Source organism: Danio rerio, chromosome 21 (genome assembly GCF_052040795.2).
Source record: "Danio rerio strain M-AB ecotype USA chromosome 21, GRCz13ab, whole genome shotgun sequence".
NCBI classification, from domain to species: domain Eukaryota; kingdom Metazoa; phylum Chordata; class Actinopteri; order Cypriniformes; family Danionidae; genus Danio; species Danio rerio.
Genome location: NC_141041.1, coordinates 7,769,354 through 7,788,683, shown reverse-complemented (window position 1 = coordinate 7,788,683; position 19,330 = coordinate 7,769,354). Strand labels below are relative to the sequence as shown.

Below are 19,330 nucleotides of genomic sequence, written 5' to 3'. Positions count from 1 at the left end.
GCTAGCCCATTTTTAGTTCATCTTTGGCCTGTTTTTTCTGTCCTATTTAAATATGTACACTCTTATATCAACACTATCAAACTCCGTCGATTAAATTAAATAGCTCCATAATTATTAAATATGTGCATATGTGTTAGCATCGCAGCTAACATATTTCAACAGCCCAGTTGTAAGTATTGTTAGCATGTTTTTTAGGCCCTTTTTGGCTTGTTATCTGTCCTATATAGGCTAACTGTTTACAATATTACATGAAGATTATCAAACTCGGTCGATCAAATAAAATACTAGCTCCATAAATAATAAATACTACAACGGCGAGCATGTGTGTTAGCATCGCAGCTAACATATTTCAACAGCCCAGTAACTTGCGTGGAGGAGCAGCACGGTGGCTTACTGGTTAGCACTGTTGCATCATAGCAAGAAGGTTGCTGGTTTGAGTCCTGGCCGGGTCAGTTTCCGTTTCTGTGTGGAGTTTGCATTTTCTCACACAGTCCAAACACATGCGCTATAGGTAAATTAAATAAAGTTAATCGGCCGTTGTGGGTGTGTGTGTGTGTGTGTGTGTGTGAATCTGAGTGTATGGGTGTTTCTCAGTACTGGGTTGCAGCTGAAAGGGCATCCACTAAGTAAAACATATGCCAGAATAGTAGGTGGTTCAATCCACTGTGGCGACCCCTAATATATAAGGGACTAAGCAGAAGGAAAATGAATGAACTTGGATGAATTGCTTGTTCAGCTCAAAGGCCTTTGCACACTAAAGTCCAAACGTTTTGTATGTGATTTTAAAATTAATTAAAATTAATTAAAATTCATCACCCTACTGAAAAAAACAGCTTAAACCAGCCCAGGGTGGTTGGCTGGTTTTAGCTGGTTGACCAGCCTGGTTTTTGAGGGGTTTTGGCCATTTCCAGGCTGGTTTCCAGCTATTGCCAGCCTGGTCTTAGTTGGTCAGGCTGGGAGATGACCAGCTAAAACCAGCTTGACCAGCCTAGCCAAGCTGGGAGCCCAGCAAAAACCAGCTATGTCCAGCTTAAACCAGGCTGGTCAAGCTGGTTTTAGCTGGATTTAGCTGGTCATTTTCCAGCCTGACCAGCAAAGACCAGGCTGGAAATGGCTGGAAACCAGCTAAAACCAGCCAACCAGCCTAGGCTGGTTTAAGCTGGATTTTTCAGCAGGGACACACAAACCTTACACACAGAGTCTGATGCGTATTAATTAATTCATTGTGAAATTATTTTCAAAACAATACAAGACGGAGTCTTTGAGTCATGATGCAGATTTTGTTGTCTTCTCTCTGCTTAACAAAAAAAGAAAAAGAAAATATTGGGTCCATCCCATCCTCAGATTCCGGAGAGAGGAAGCCAGGAAGGAGAGTTCCACCTCCTTATCTAAGAGCTGCGAGATTAACCCGACCGTTTCAAAGTTTACTTCAGGATGTCCATGGCTCAGTTTGATACTTTGCTAGCAATACTCGAACCACATATTAAAAAGAAGACCACCAGCTCCAGTGAGCCAATTGATCCTGAACAGACTGGCAGTTTGTCTAAGCTACAGAGACACAGACACACAAGCGCACACACCTTTCACTTGTATGCCTGCCCTGAATTGTAAAAACACCTCTCAAAATGCCCTTTTCGATGCAAAATGTTACCCGATTGGAAGTTTTTTAAAAAAATTTTATGATGGACGAAAGTTTCATAAGCAGTGTATCAAAAGGACTGACACAACGTGAAGTCAAATTGTTTTTTACATTTACGTTCGGATTCAGTGTGCAATAACCTTAAGACTAACAATGTGCGCTAGCAAAACAAACATCATCCTTTTTAGATTTCATTTGGACTTTGTAAGTTATAGCCAGTAGTATTGTTGGTAATACTCACTACAGGGCCTGGTAAACCTCTCTCTCCTGGAAAACCTCTGAGTCCTGGAGGTCCGTCTTTACCTGAAGGTCCTGCTGGACCTGGATCTCCCTACACACGCAAAAAAGAGAACATAAACAAGATTGACCAATAGATAAATGTAAATATAGAGGTGTATTTTTGTGTTTATGTGTAGAAGAGGATATGCTATCATTTGGTTCACACCTTTGCTCCCTCTTTTCCTGCAGCTCCAGGTAGACCCTGTTCACCAGGTGGTCCTGGGGGTCCAGGGTGACCTCGCTCTCCCATTGGTCCCGTCTCACCTGTTGGTCCCTAAATGGAAAGTGAGATTGATAATGAATGAGTTTGTATAGTAGGTCCTTTATGAGTTGAACTGAATCATTTCAGTAAATGATTCTTTCGGGAATCAGTTCAATTCACTTACAGTCAAGTTGATTGATTAAAAAAAAAAAAAAAATATATATATATATATATATATATATATATATATATATATATATATATATATATATATATATATATATATATATAACATTTTTATCATGCGATTGAAATAATTTAATTCAGTTTAATTTAATTCAATTTAAAATGTAGTAAGCTAAACGAAAATGCATCAATTAAAAAGATCGATTCTTTAATAGATTCACTACGATTCAAAAACAATTCTTGGATTTCTAGCAGGAAGCAATTCACTGATGCTTCATTTATGTAATTTATTACTTGAAAATATTAGGATTAATTTAAATAAAAGCACTGCATATTTACTCCAAAAACAAATGATTCATTAACTCAATTTTTTTTACCTAGTTTGCATGTATGAATAATTCAAAGATATGATAAATTCAAACAATAAATCCCAAGCAGAACAAACGATTTGTTATTTAAAAATCATATTTTAAGGTCAACCGTTAATCTGCGCATTCAGAAAACAATTAACTGTTGTACTCTTAGTCTAAGGTACAGCATAATTAAGCAAGGCCATAAAACAGATGATGCTACAGGTGTTATTTTTTAAATATTAGCTCATATGCAAATGATGCAGCATAAATAAAGCGAGCAGGCGAATCGGATTACACGCATGCATTTGCATGGCAGAGCATGAGAATTGGAATATCCATATGTACGTGTGTGGCGTAGTTTAAACCTGTGCCCACCTCAACATTTGCATAAAAAGTAGAATATCATGATTGCTTATGAATTATTCATTACCCAAGCCAGCGCCAGCATCTAACCGCATAAACAAAAGCATGTCAGGAGACAAAGCACAGACAGACCAACAAACAACCCATATGTAACCTAATGGAGCCATTATGATTCCCCAGTGACAACCTCAGGACACCTTTAGGATAATCTAATGAGCGAGTGATGGCTGGTGACAGACTCATGAATATGCATCACGTGTCTCTGGTCTCTGCCTGTGGTAAAGTGATGCTGGAGAAACAGATGCGCGGCTTTCTGACAGAAATGCTTTATAATGTTTTATTCTTCTGCAGATTGTAAAGTGGAGTGCGGCTAATGCCTCCAGAGCATTCAAAATACAATAGAACGGCGTCTGAGAGCATCTTAAAAATGCTTAAAAACAGATTGAATTACCATAGCACTGGAAAGCAGGGTTTTTTTTTTTTAAACAGTGGCTGAGAGATCTTGCTCGTTTAAAACTCTCACCTTACCATAGATATATACATTAGATATCGCATATGGCCCTTGGTCATCATCAATATCGCTGCCACATTTGTACAGTGCACCGAAGTCAAGACCTAAGCCAATCTGAAGATGCTGGGCTTTACCGCAGTGTATGGGTGGAAGTGACAAGCAAACAAGGCACTAGTGATGGGAAGTTGGGATCATTTTGCTGACTCGGATCTTTGAGTCTCGTTCATCAAGATGAACAAATCTTTTTTCGAGTTCATTAGGTTCAATTTGCCAAAATGTTATTAAAATGTTACGAATTGCTTCCAAACACATCTACAACTAGCCCAAAAGGTTGATCACACGACAAATAAGTCATAAATAGAATATAAGAAGGAGAAAATAATAATTTAATGTTTATTTATGTTTGTCTATGAAGGCATTTTTGTCTCTTTGCTCAGCTCACCTCTTCGTGTCTTCAAATGTCAGGGGTTCATTCACGTTACACTGACAGTCACATATAATCTTAATCAATGTACAGTCTAAGCCGATAGGAGCCATGATCGTTCGTTCATCACGTGACAGAATGACTCAAACCCGAGGACTCGAGAGTTAAACGGTTCAATTCTTTTTTCGGCTCTAAACGTGTATGATTGGCCAGTGAGGAACGAATGACTCAGACCCGATAGAGGACTCGAGAGATGAACGGATCAAATCTTTTTCCGGCTCTAAACGCGTATGATTGGCCCATGATGAACGAGTGACTCAGACCCGATAAAAGACTCGAGAGATGAACGGATCAAATCTTTTTCCGGCTCTATATGCATATGATCGGCCCGTGATGAACGAGCGACTCAGACCCGATAGAGGACTCGAGAGATGAACGGATCAAATCTTTTTCCGGCTCTAAACGCATATGATTGACTTCTGCCAATGTGATGAAGACATGAAATGAACGATAACACCTGCACAAATGTGCGCACACGCGGATGAGAGGACTCGTAGTTCCCGAGTCATATTGAAGATTCGTTCAAAATTTCAGTTAATGATTCTTTCATTAAAATGAACGAATCGTTCATAAACGACCCATCACTACAAGGCACAAAGACACAACATTTCATAGGTAAGATTTAGTTTGACTGGATGTTACAAACTTTTGTGCTAAACAAGTGTTTTGATCATAATACAGTCACTTACAGAACTGACCATAAGGCAAAGTAGCACCAACTTGCACTAAATACTAGGCTTATGCTAGTTTGGTTGAATAAAATACAATGTACAAAAAACAATGTAAAGTAAATATGACAACAAGACGCTGAGTTGTATTACTGTCGACTAAGCATTACGTTTTATATATATATATATATATATATATATATATATATATATATATATATATATATATATATATATATAAAAAGTGCCTTCGCCTTCATGTGCATACTTTCTATCCGAAATTATTGAATATTACAAATGCTATATACCATTTAGATCAGAAATGTGGATTAAGCAAATTAGATGTATTGATATTGATGGTTCACACGAGCGTTGATAGAGATTTATTCACAAATGAATTGCTCCCTATTAGAAGTGAAAGAGGGGTGTGCTTCAGGACATGGATTAGATCAAATTGAACAGGGAGGGACGATAATACATTTATATGCTCACAATCACGCACTCTTTGTCGGCAATGCCCGTGCGATCACTTATCCATCCATGTAGAAAAGTGATGTCAAATTATATTTTTCATAATTAAAATAACAAAAATGTTAATTCTAATTATAATTTTTAAAATTATAAATATAATTTTTTAAAATTGCATACTGAGCACCGGAAAACTCTTGATCATAGATTTATGTATATATAGGATTCTGTGTTCAACTTACCTGAGGTCCGACTACACCTGGAGGTCCGGGAGGTCCAGTTTTTCCTTGGAAACCCTGCAAAAAGTGAAATATCATAAGTATGAAATATGCATATGTGATAGGGCTGCACAATATATTGTTTTAATATTGATATCGCAATGTGCGTCTATGGAAACTTCACATTAAAGGATGTGCAATGTACATTTAGTCAATCAATCCATCCATCTATTAATCTGCTATAAATATACCCTTACTACAACCAAGGGGATCCCCAATGTGTTTTAAAACAATAAAACAAAATCACATACTAAAACACTGTAAAAGATTAAGAACATACTGTAATCAAAACAAAGGCAATAAAAACATTAAAAGGGGGCAGTCTTTTTGCATATCAATATAAAAAGCAATTATAAAAATACAGTTGAAGAATTATTAGCCCCCCCTGAAGTATTAGCCTCCCATTTATTTTTATTTTTTTTCCCAATTTCTGTTTAACGGAGAGAAGATTTTTTTTTATTTAACTAGATATTTTTCAAGACATTTCCATAAAGCTTAAAGTGACCTTTAAAGGCTGAACTAGATTAATTAGGGTAACTAGGCAGGTTAGGGTAATTAGGCAAGTTATTGTATAACGATGGTTTGTTCGGTAGACAGTGGAAAATAAAATTAGCTTAAAGGGGCTAATACTTTGACCTTTATATGGCTTTTAAAAAAAATAAAAACTGTTTTATTCTAGCCTAAATAAAACAAATAAGACTTTATCCAGAAGAAAAAATATTATCAGACATACTGTGAAAATTTCCTTGCTTTGTTTAACCTCATTTGGGAAATATTTAAAAAAAAGAAAACAAAATTCAAAGGCGTGATAATAATTATGACTTCAACTCTACACTTTTTTAATGTTTAGCCTGGCTTATAGTTGACCAGAAGCCACAGTTTAGAACAAAAATATTTGTAGAGTCATTTGTTTAACTATAACAGTATGCTATTATGCTTAAGTATGCTTCACACGGGTGAGTGGGCTTGACAAACCACCTGTAGAACCACTCTTCTCTCTCAAAAAACTAAGAAAAACCTCCCCCTCCTTACTCTAGCACCTAATGTTCTGAGCACAAACAGTTCCTATGTATTTAGCACTTCTTCTGTGTTTTCCTTTTCTTGTTGAATCCATGAATGCCCCCTCAATTGTAAGTAGCTTTGGACAAAAGCGTCAGCTAAATTACTTAATGTAAATGTAAAAGAGTGGAATATTGATGTGTTTTTTTAGGCCTGTGACTGTGTTAAAGCATTTTAAAAGTGTTTAATACAATCAGGCACAAGAAATTGCATAACTGGTAACTTCAATTAAGGTTAATTGTTTATCAAATTATTAACAGTATTAACACTGTAAGGTGTCATTTCACATTTGATTATTCAACTGGTGTACCTGAATACTGTTAAGAATTTAATCGTAACCCTACCTAGAAAACCATAAAGCTGTTCATTTCATTTGCATCTTTGCTCTCTTGTAAACTACCTTACAAAAGTCTTGTTGTTAATCTCAGTTGTAACAACAACAAACAATAGCCCCTTTCACACAGTGATACCGGTAAATATCCGGAAAATTTACGGAACGACTTTACCGGTATATACAAAAAAGCGCTGTTCACACAGGCGAGGACGTTACGGAATTTTTCCGGAAAAGAGCATTCACACATCCATTCCAAAATACCGGTAAATTCTGACATCATTCACTACAAATGAGCTTTAAACGGCTGCGCTTGTATTTGTAAACATTTGACTAAATTACAAACTCTGTGGATGATCAATATTGTGAACAACTTTCGCAGGATCACTTTCGCATGTCGAGATGTTCATAATATGTGCGTATGCTGGCGCTCATAGGCGCACGCAAAGCTTGAAGGTAAACAAACAACGGCTTATCATAAGCATCTCATCGATGATTATTTACACAGTTGGCATTAAGAAGAACATATAAACATGATCTGACTAACTTCTAGCAGCTAAATGTGTCTGGAAAAATATTCAAAGGCTTTTATCCTCACAAACCGCGCGGACGTAAATGCGTCTGACTGTTGTGATTGGCTAAAGCAGACGTCTCACGTCAGCATGTTCTAGACGTGCACGCGCTTATTACGGAAATCTTCCTTCTGCGTTCACACAGCGCAGCATTCCGGCAAATTGCCGGTAATGTTACAACTTTTCTTTTCGGAAAATAGCCAGAACGAATTTACCGGTATTTTCAAAAAGGACCTGTTCACACATACAACCTTTCCGGAAAATTGCCGACAATTTTCAGGAAAGGTCTGTATGTGTGAAAGGGGCTAATAACTTGACCTCTAGTTGATCATTTGGGAAAGTGGCAGAAGGTCGATTTTTCAGACAAGCTGCATCCCAATCATCACAAATACTGCAGAAGACCTACTGGAACCCGCATGGACCCAAGATTCTCACAGAAATCGGTCAAGTTTGGTGAATGAAAAGTCATGGTTTGGGGTTACATTCAGTAGGGGGCCGTGCAAGACATCTTCAGAGTGGATGGCAACATCTGAGGTATCAAGGCATTTGTGCTGCCCATTACATTACAAACCGCAGGAGATGGCAAATCCTTCAGCAGGATAGCGCTCCTTCTCATACTTCAGCCTCCACAACAAAGTTCCTGAAAGCAAAGAAGGTCAAGCTGCTCCAGGATTGGCCAGCCCAGTCACCTGACATGAACATTATTGAGCATGTCTGGGGTAAGATGAAGGAGGAGGCATTGAAGATGAATCCAAAGAATGTTGATGAACTCTGGGAGTCCTGCAGGAACACTTTCTTTGCCATTCCAGATGACTTTTTTAATCAGTGATTTGAGTCACTGCAGAGATGTATCGATGCAGTCGGACAAGCTCATGATGGAGTCAGACACAATATTCACTCTTTTTCCACTCCAGCATGACTTTATATTCTATACTGGACATTATTTCTGTTAAGTGACAAGACGTTTGTCTAAGTAACGTCAGACCTTACTGTCCTAATTAAATAATTAAAAATAAAGAATGGTCATATTTAATTTTGCTAAAATAAGCGTAATCTAGAGGCCTTTGTGTTTCATATAAGCCACTTCTGATACGAAACTATCAACTAGAAGTCAAGTTATTATGTGCTGTTCCTAAAACTGTGATTTAAAAAAAAAATCTTGTGATTTGTTTATTATTCTTTATTCATGATTCACTCCACTACAGAATCATTTTAATAAAACCTAAATTAAATAAACATTGAGCTCTTCAATACACATCGCAGAAAAACAAAATATCGCAATGTCCTATTTTTCCAATATCTTGATATTAGATGCTACTCACAGTCTCTCCTCTCTGACCAGGGTGTCCGGGCAGTCCATCTTTACCAGGAGGTCCCTGAAAAACAAGAGAGTGAGGGAGAATCAGGATAGATAATTGAATGATGATACTGTAGTTGTTTTTAAAACATCAACATCACATACAGGTGGACCCTTAGGGCCCGGGAATCCAGCTGGTCCTTGTGGTCCCAACAGACCCTATTAGAAAGCACAGAAACTGAGGTTAAATCTCTCTCTGAAGCAATATAGAATAATCAATTCTTTGGATTAGTTCAATGACTATTTCTACCATACCCGTTCACCGGGTGGTCCTGGGGGGCCATCGCTTCCAGAGTTGCCCTGTGGTGGAGAAGCAAACGAGAAAAGGATGAGGAAATTAAACAGAACATTTTAATATTTCAGACTGTTTGTAAACGCCCACGCAAATGCGTTTAAATATTAATACCGTAAAACGTGTGCTTATTGCTGGAGGTAATGAGTGCCATTAAAGATCTGTTTGACTGATGGAGGATTTGGAGGTCTGTAAAATCCCTGTTGCATTTCAATTTGCTCCAGCTGAGCCAAACATTGCGTTTTGAAATGTAATAAGACCGTTAGCTGCTGTCAAAGTATTCACTTTTTAGATTTCATGCCAACACAAATGATGAAAGAGCTTTAAAATATCCCGTAAAAAAGAGAGTTGTTATCTGTTAGGATGTGGTGTGCTTTAGCTGAGGGAGTTTTTATGTGCAAGCGCACGCATTTGTTTTTATTATAGTTTTTTTTTTTACATTTTGGACATTATATTAAAGGGGTAGGGGCGAGGGCAGCACAGTGGGTAGCACTGTCACCTCACAGCAAGAAGGCTGTTGGTTCATCTCGGCTGAGTCAGTTGGCATTTCTCTGTGGAGTTTGCATGTTCTCTCCATGTTAGCATGGGTTTTCCTGCGGGTGCTCCGGTTTCCCTCACAGTCCAAACACATCTGCTATAGGCGAGTTGAATAAACTAAATTGGCTGTGTGTGAATGTGTGTGAATGTGAGAGCGTATAGATGTTTCCCAGTACTGGGTTGCGGCTGGAAGGGCATCCACTCTGTATAACATATGCTTTCATTCTGCTGTGGCGACCCCTGATAAACTACGCCCAAGGAAAATGAATGAATGAATTAAAGGGGTAGTTCACCCAAAAATCTAAAATTCAGTTCAGTTCAAATTAAGTTTATTTGTAAAGCACAATAATTCACGATAATTATTGCTTCAAAGCAGCTTTACAAAAGGTGCACATTATTACATTACAGTTATTTGTTAACATAACTTTATTGTTTACTAATAACTTTAATTAATTAACTAATAACCAGGGCCAGACAGAGTCTGCGGACATTTTTTTAATACACCTGTGCAGAATTTTGTAAAAAAAAATCTGATTCATGCAGAATAATTTTGGAAGTATCATAACAAAAACCTAATATATGAAATAAAAAAAAAATCACACCTTCTTAACTTTTATTTAATGTTTACAATGCAAATCCAATTTGATTCACTTAATTGGTAAACAAAGCAAGACTCTTATATAATATATCTACTAAAAGACAGACAATATTATGTCACAAGCTGTATTGTAAATAAATCATATGAACATTTTTATATTAGTCAATAATATTACTGAAATTAATTTAAAAACGAAATAAATATAAATGTACACACAAGTAAATAAACAGACGAAGTGATGGTCTAACAGTTTGTAGAAATCTGCGGATTTCTGCACAGATTCCATGTGGGCCTACTAATAACTACTCTGTTAAAATAGTTGGGTTAAAAAATACCACAACATATAATCCAACTGTAGGTTATTATAGCACCTTCCCAACTATGGGTTATTTTGATTAAATGTTATTTTTTCCATTCTAGTATTACTAATGCTACTATTACTAGTACTACTATTATTTTTATCATTATGGCTGTGTAAATAAATAACATGCAGTTTTCAAAAATATTGAAAATGCTTTATTTCCACCACATTTTAAGTTCCAGACACATCGTTTTTACCCATTTAATATAGATCCGCCACGAAGCGCACGTTTGTATCATCAATAATCGAGAGTGCTGGTGAAACGATAGAAAAAAATGACAGGAAGACGTAATTTGATTTTAAAAAACAATAACAGTACTGTGTTAGAGCTTAAACGTTATAAAACAAAAACATCATTACGCACACATATTAATACAGCTGTTCTGTGTCAGTTAAATTAGTTGCCTGCTGAAATTTTTAACCCAACTGACTGAGTTGTTAAAAAAAATAATAAAGTTTAAAAATAACCCAACAAAGCTCCATACATTTTTTACTCGACCATTGGGTTAAATAAATAACTCAACGTTTTTTAGAGTGTAATAACTAATCAATTAAACTTAAACAATACAAATGTTTATTTTTCTGTGTGGACATTGACAAAAATGAATCATTTATCCTCTGCTTTTTCCAAACCAGTTTGATTTTTGTTTTCTGTTGAACTCCAAATGAAATATATTGAATAATGCTGGAAAGCTGGAAACATTGACTTCCGTAGGATTTGTTTTTCTTCCTATTGAAGTCAATAGTTACCGTTTTTAAACATTCTTCAATATATCTTCTTTTGTGTTCAACAGAACAAAAACAACTCAACTCAAAACTTTAAATGAACTAAGGCAGAAAACATTGGCTAAAAAAAAATAAAAAAATAAAAAAAATTCGCCTGTTTCAAAATAATACAAATGTAAAATAGCAGGGAAATAGGAGAGCCTCACCTTTGGTCCTGCTTTCCCTGTGGGTCCCCTCGGCCCTCTTTCACCACGAGGTCCCTATAGAGAAAAGGGGGAACAAAGTGTGCATGCATGAGAAAGCAGAGTGCGGAATCAGTCCTAAAGCCTAAATAACAAGCATCTAAGAATAGTTTGCTCCTGTGCACATTTTTTTCATCTTACCGTGGGTCCTCTCTGTCCTCGGGGGCCCGGCTTTCCTGCTGTCCCCTATGTGTGACAGAGAATAATATGTAAATTTAATACAAAAAAATAAATACATTAAAGAGATAGTTCACCCAAAAATGAAAATTCTGTCATCATTTACTCACCCTTGCTTTGTTTATAACCAGTTTAAGGGCTTTTTTTTTTGTTCTGTTGAGCACAAAAGGAATTATTCTGAAGAATGTTAGAAACCTGTAACCATTGACTTCCAAACAAATACTATGGAAGTCAATGGTTACAGGTTTCCAGCATTTTTCTAAATATCTTTTTTAGTGTTCGACAGAACAAATTACTCATATTGGTTAAGAACATGTCTAAATGATTATAGAATAGTCATTTTTGGGTGAACAATCCCTTTGACACATTCTTACACTCTGTACAAAAATGAATGCTGCCTAATTTTTATAGTTCAATCAACTTAACATTTCTAGTCAGCTCAACTTACTAATCAAACGGACTAAAAATTTATTTGGTTGAACTTTATATTACCTTTTATAAGTTAAACTTTGTAATGACTAAACTACTAATAAATAAACGGTGTGCAGTGCAATTACTAATCCAGCATTTTATTTTATTAATGACTTTATTCATTAAAAATAGATTTACGTTAACAGATAACAAAATAAATGCATGTTTTTAAATGATTTTTGTCTGCAAATTCAGACATTAAAAAATGATGGCTGTTATTTGTGTAATTACGACAGAACCACAAGCCATGCTTCTTACAGCTCAGTATAACTGATTAATTTGGTTATCTAGATTATATTAGCACTATCCATCTTATGAATACTTAATGCAGTGAGTTATGCTGGAACAAAGAAAGTTGTGCATCAACAAATGAATTCAGCATGTGTGTGTGTGTGTGTGTGTGTGTGCGCGTTTGTGTTTAATGGCTTGAGAGAATAAGAGGTTTTAGGATTATAATGTGCTTATGGGAGACTGCATTGTCTTCCTAATGGCAGCAGCTGCTGCTCTCAGCTTAAATGTGATGATATACAGCCAATAAAGCAACCGTGCAGAGAGCTGGGAGTTTACTGAGGCCTTTCCCTGCTTTTCTGGGCCAGAAGAGCTCCAATAGCAGGCATTTTACACACACACACGCACACACGCACGCACGCACGCACGCACGCACGCACACACACACACACACACACACACACACACACACACACAGACACTATAGCTCAGAGAACTGTTAGCTTTAATACTCTGAGACAAAAACCCAGAGCTTTACTGCTGATATATACTGTAGTGCGCGAGTTAAAATAACTACATTTATAATACATTTATCTGCCTTTTCAACAGCACTTTCATTACTAGTCATTATTATAGTTTCTGAGACCTCATACGGGTTTGGTACAACATGATGTTGTCTAAAATATGACAATTTTATTATTTTTTTTTTTATATATATAACAAACTAATAACATTACTTTTTGTTCATTTTTATCATATTAATAATTAATAATTAACCTAATTTTACTTTATTTTATATTACTTTTCAGTTCTGTCAGGTTCTCGAATCTGATTGGCTGATAGCCATGCAATATTCTCCAATAACAGCACTCATACAGGCTCCTCACCCTTGTGTATTACTCCACATATAGAGTGGCAGCAGATCAATAAACTCACTACAGTTTGAGAAACACTGCAACCGTATATTAAAAAAAAAACAAGCTAATTGAAACTTAGAAATGTTTCCTTAGCAAGATATTTAGTTAAATTTAAAGCTTTAAATAAAAGCTAAAATGTAACTTTGTGTAATAAAAGTTTTAAATGTACTAACTTTTATTAAATCATTCATTAAATCTGTTATTAAATCTGCATTCTTTCACTTACGTCGCATTTCCCAACTGCGTCCCTTCATCAGTAGCAAGGATGCTGGGACTGTCATCCATGCATTTGTCTCCTCACGCATCGACTACTGTAATGCTCTTTTCATTGGTCTGCCTGCCAGCCTCATCTCCAGATTACAGTATATTCAAAACTCTGCGGCTAGAATACTCACTCACACCAAACGTTCTGCTCACATAACCCCAATCTTGTACGACCTCCATTGGCTCCCAGTTATCGCATTAAATTCCAAATTCTCTTTGCATTTAGATCTCTAAATAGCCTAGCTCCCTCCTATCTCTGCAACATGCTTGTCCCCTACACCCCAACTCGTTCATTACGTTCCGCTCACTCTGGCCTTCTCGCTGTCCCTCTGTACCGCCTCTCTTCAATGAGGGGCAGATCATTTAGTGTTATTGCACCCAAACTCTGGAACTCTCTACCACGCTCACTCCGCTCTGCTAATAATATCTCTGAATTCAAATCCTTACTTAAGAATCACTTATTTTCTGAATGCTTCGCTTCTGATCTGCCAAACTGACTACTTTATCTGATTCACCTCCACTCTGCTCATTTGTCTCCTCTGTCTTGTTTGTGTAATTCCAGTTTGTTATATTTGACTTCATGTATGTTTGTTTATCTTTTTGTCGCATTCCTTATAAAGTGACCTTGAGCTTTAAAAAGGCGCTATATGAATAAAAATTATTATTATTATTATTATTATTAAAAATGGACTTTTATTTAAAGCTAAGGAATTTTTTAATTATTAATTACCTTGTTTTTCCATCTTAAATTAATTTGATTTTGAACTATTTTGAAGAAACATTCGCAGCATTTTATTGCTTCAAATGAAATCCAAGCTATGTTTTATTTAGATGCTAATTCAGTATTCCTAATTTTTATTTGTTTCAGCTTAGCAAGATTTTTAACAAAATAGTTTTTAATAAATGTAGTTTCATTAGAGTCTTTAATTCCCTATTGGTGCCATATTTATGAACTCCAACGCAATTCTAGATCTCAATTAAACTACAATCGATGTAAACAAGATTTTCTCTCAAATTGCACTGAACAAAACTGCTCCAATTGCATTTATTAAAGATCCTCATATTACATCAGAGATATTCTTCAATATTAAATATTTTCCATTACGTTATATGATCACCCTGCATTTCAATTCTCAAAAGTAAGAAACCTCACAGAAACCCAGTGCATTATATCCTTCCGTCACTTCAAAACATAAAAAAAGCCTCTTCGTGAGAGAAAGAAAAAGCAAACGCAAAAGAGAAACCCTTTGGCTTTTACACACCCTAGTGCCTTTCTCTCCACTGGTGCCCTGGAATCCCTGAAATCCTTGAGAGCCCTAAAAAAGAGAAAGAGAGAGATTAATTCACAGGTCCATCAAAGCGAGGACGGAGAGAGGGATAAAAAGAGGAGAAGAGAGAAAAAAGTGCTGCTGCAGCAGTGCATGCTGGGTCACGGTCAAACGGAAAGCTGACACCAGATGGCATTATGGGTAAATCCACTTAGCTTTGATCAAGAAGTTCAAACATGTCTGCTTTTCGCTGCGGCTCTAATGCATGCACACACACACAACCTCAGCCTTATATCAATACACACACACACAAACACACTGAGGATGCTGGGTAATCACTGGCAGATCGGGTGTGTTTACCTTGGGTCCTTGCCGGCCTGGATAACCTGGCAGTCCGGGTACACCCAGCTTACCCTAAAACCAAAACACACCATGAGAAACATGAGCAAATGTGACCAAACACTGACAAAAAGCTGGATTATATGTGTAACATGCTATTGAATAATTAGCATATATTAGGTTTATTAAGTTAGAAAGTCTTTAAGCAAACCTTATTGCGAAACAGTACCACAAATAGTGCAAACAGTGTATGTTCAATTACACATTGTGTAAATTAGAAGTGCTTATAGTGTATATTCAATATTGTTTGTATATATTAGAAGCGTTTATAGTGTATGCTCAATTTTATATATATATATTCAATTATATATATATATATATATATATATATATATATATATATATATATATATATATATATATATATATATATATATATAATTGAATATATATATATATATATATATATATATATATATATATATAATTGAATATATATATATATATATATATATATATATATATATATATATATATATATAATTGAATATATATATATATATATATATATATATATATATATATATATATATAATTGAATATATATATATATATATATACATACATATATATACATACATATATATATATATATATATATATATATATATATATATATATATATATTCAATTATATACAGGGCATTGTACCGTTTATAGCGTATTTCAATTATATATTGTTGTTATGTATTAGAAACGTTTATAGCTTACTTATCTAATATATATTGTGCTTATATATTACAAGCATTTATAGTGAGTATATTTTATTATAAATTGTGTATATATATTACAAGTGCTTATTGTGCATATTCAATGATATATTGTGTGTATATGTTAGAAACGTTTATAGTGTATGTTCAGTGATATATTGTGTGTATATATTACAAGTATTTATAGTGTACATTCAATTTTATATTGTGTGTATATTACAAGTGTTATAGCGTATATTCAATTATATATTGTAGCATTTATAGTCTATATCCAATTATATATTGTGTGTATAAGAAGCATTTACATTGTATATTTAATTATATATTGTGTCTATATATAAGAAGTGTTTATAGTGTATATTCAATTATATATTGTTTGTATATATTACAAGCATTTATAGTGTATATTCAAGTATATATTGTGTGTGTAAATATTAGAAGCATTTATAGTGTATATTCAATTATATATTGTGTGTATATATTATAACCGTTAATACTTATGTTTAATTATATATTTTGTGTATATATTAGAAGTGTTTATAGTGTATAGTCTATTATATATTGTGTGTATATATTATAATAATTTATAATGTATATTTAGGTACATATTGTGTGTGTATATATATTACAAGTGTTTAAGGTGTATATTCAATTATATATTGTGTGTATATATTATAATCGTTTATAATGTATATTTAGCTATATATTGTGTGTATATATTAGAAGTGTTTATAGTGTATATTCAATTGTACATTGTGTGTATATATTAAAAGCGTTTATAGTGTATATTTAGTTATATATTTTCTGTATATATTCAAAGCATTTTTAGTGTGTTTAATTATATATTGTGTGTATAAATCATAAGTGTTTATATTGTATTTTCCATTATATATTGTTTGTGCATATATTGGAATTGTTTATAGTGTATATTCAATTACATATGGTGTGTGTATATTAGAAGACTAGAACAATCTTCCTAACTAAATCTGAGCCTCTGAGTGACGTGAAAAGCACTATTCATATAGAGCAAAATTCATCACCTAAAGTACTGTCCCACTTACCTTCTCTCCTAAGGGTCCCAGTGGTCCAGGATCTCCAGGCAAACCAGATCTGCCTTTGGGTCCCTCGGGTCCATCTTCACCTCGGGGTCCCGCAGCACCAAGCTCTCCCTAAACACACATCAGACATTTTACACACTGCAGATCATTGAAATACAGACTTAGTCTACTAGTTTGACTAACTGTTTGATTACTAACTAACTATAAGACAACCATCTATCTATCTATCCAGTTGATGACTAATTAACAACTAACTAGTTTTACTAACTACCAAATTATTAACTAGTCTGCCTTTTAATTTAAAGATAATCTATCTAGACTTCAAATGTAACAAACTAATTAACTGACAACTAACAATCCATCCAACTGATGACTGACAACTAACTAGTTTATCTTAGAATAGATCAGGTCAAGTTTAACTGATTATTAGCTTAATAACTAATCAGCCATTTTAACTGAAAAATAATATATAGACTCCAAATATAATTAACAAACTAACTTAACGACAACTAACTATCCATCCAACTAACTATCCATCTATCTGATGATTAATTGACAACTAACTAGTTTATCAGTTTAACTAAAAATATATTACGTGCACAAGTTTAAATAACTAGTAGTTTATAATTAATCTACCATATACTAACCAACAGACTAGCTAACTAACTAACTAACTAACTAACTAACTAACTAACTAAGAGACAACTAACTATCCCTATATATAATGACTAATTGAGAACTAAGTGGTTTAACTAAGAATTTATCAAGTCTACAAGTTTAACTCTGATTATTAACTAATCTTCCATTTTAACTAAAAATTAACTAACTAACTAACTAACTACCTATCCATCAGACAACTATCAATTCATCTGATGACTAATTGAGACCTAACTAGTTTATCAGTTTAACTAAAAAAATAATCTACTATTTTAACTAAACACAAAGCAACTAGCTAACTATCTAGCTAGCTAGCTAGCTAACTAACTAACTAACTAACTAACTAACCAATCTTCTAACTAACTAACCAACCAACCATCAGACAATTAACCATCTATCCATCTGATGACTAACTGACTAACTAGTTTACCAGTTTAACTACAAACCAAGTCTAAAATTATAACTATCAGATTATTAACTACCATTTTAAATGAAAAAATATCTATAGAGACTTCAAATATAACTATCTACCTACCTAGCTAACTACCTAACTACCTAACTAACACAAACAAAGGAAATATTTAAAATAAACCAATTCAATTGACCCCTCAAACTTGTGGACATTTACAATAATAGTTTAATTCATAAAATTGTTTATATAAAACAGTTTAAATGTAATTCACTTTCTGTGAAAACATTCAAACACAGAGGCTTCTGAGTATTATGTGGAATAAAACTGTGAAGGTTATGAACAGACCTTGAATGTCTTTATCGCAAGTAAAAGTGATTTACGAAAGTCAATCCTGAATAAACGTTTTAAATTATAAAACTACCTTTCTGTAGACATTTACTGTGTGTGTGTGTGTGTGTGTGTGTGTGTGTGTGTGTGTGTGTGTGTGTGTGTGTGTGTGTGTGTTGTGATGTGTTTTTGCCACTTTGAAGATAATAGAGGCAAAGATGGCCACTTTAGCAGCATGGGAACAGTGAAGTGCGTGTGTGGCATTTAACAAGACTAAAGGGTAATTTGGGACAATGTCCACCCACTTAAATCTAGAAACATTTGCATACTGGCCCCTAATAACCCAGAGCGGGGCGCGTTTGCTCATTACAGACATTAACTCAGAGACACGACTGAGTCAGCAGATTTATAACACACAAAAATCACATTAATTACACTGAGAGAATATAATGCCCCCTTCAACCTAACTCAAAACACACTTTAATCTGTTTGTGTATCTGTCTGTTTGTCTGTCTATCTATCTAAAACACTCAGATTACTAACTTTCTATCATTTTAACAAAGAAAATCTCTAAAGTTTACACATCTAACTAGCTAGCTAAATAAAAAACTGTCTACCTGATAACTATCTAGTGTACAAGTTTAACTAATCAACAAGCTGTCAGCAATCAGATTATAACAAACTATTAGACATCTAAAGTTGCTATTACTTTAACTAAAAACATATCCAGTCTACAAATTCAACTAACAGACACTATCTATCTATCTATCTATCTATCTATCTATCTATCTATCTATCTATCTATCTATCTATCTATCTATCTATCTATCTATCTATCTATCTATCTATCTATCTATCTATCTATCCATTTTTCCATCCATCCATCCATCCATCCATCCATCCATCCATCCATCCATCCATCTATCCATCCATCCA

General features: G+C 34.5%; 1 protein-coding gene across 3 annotated transcripts in view; it reads right to left on the bottom strand.

Moving 5' to 3' along the window:
* Positions 1-19,330, bottom strand: part of col5a1 (procollagen, type V, alpha 1) — a 219,573-nt gene that overhangs the window by 48,831 nt on the left and 151,412 nt on the right. For all 3 annotated transcript variants that reach the window (XR_015519911.1, XM_087300581.1, XM_087300582.1), the window contains exons 30-40: positions 17,002-17,109; positions 15,192-15,245; positions 14,826-14,879; positions 11,648-11,692; positions 11,471-11,524; positions 9,006-9,050; positions 8,856-8,909; positions 8,716-8,769; positions 5,396-5,449; positions 2,085-2,192; positions 1,881-1,970 (exon numbers count right to left, since the gene is read on the bottom strand). Coding sequence is in view for 2 of the 3 variants with exons in the window: in XM_087300581.1 (XP_087156707.1) it covers positions 1,881-1,970; positions 2,085-2,192; positions 5,396-5,449; positions 8,716-8,769; positions 8,856-8,909; positions 9,006-9,050; positions 11,471-11,524; positions 11,648-11,692; positions 14,826-14,879; positions 15,192-15,245; positions 17,002-17,109 (720 nt within the window). In the remaining variant the exon portion in view is untranslated. The remainder of the gene's footprint in view (positions 1-1,880; positions 1,971-2,084; positions 2,193-5,395; positions 5,450-8,715; positions 8,770-8,855; positions 8,910-9,005; positions 9,051-11,470; positions 11,525-11,647; positions 11,693-14,825; positions 14,880-15,191; positions 15,246-17,001; positions 17,110-19,330) is intronic.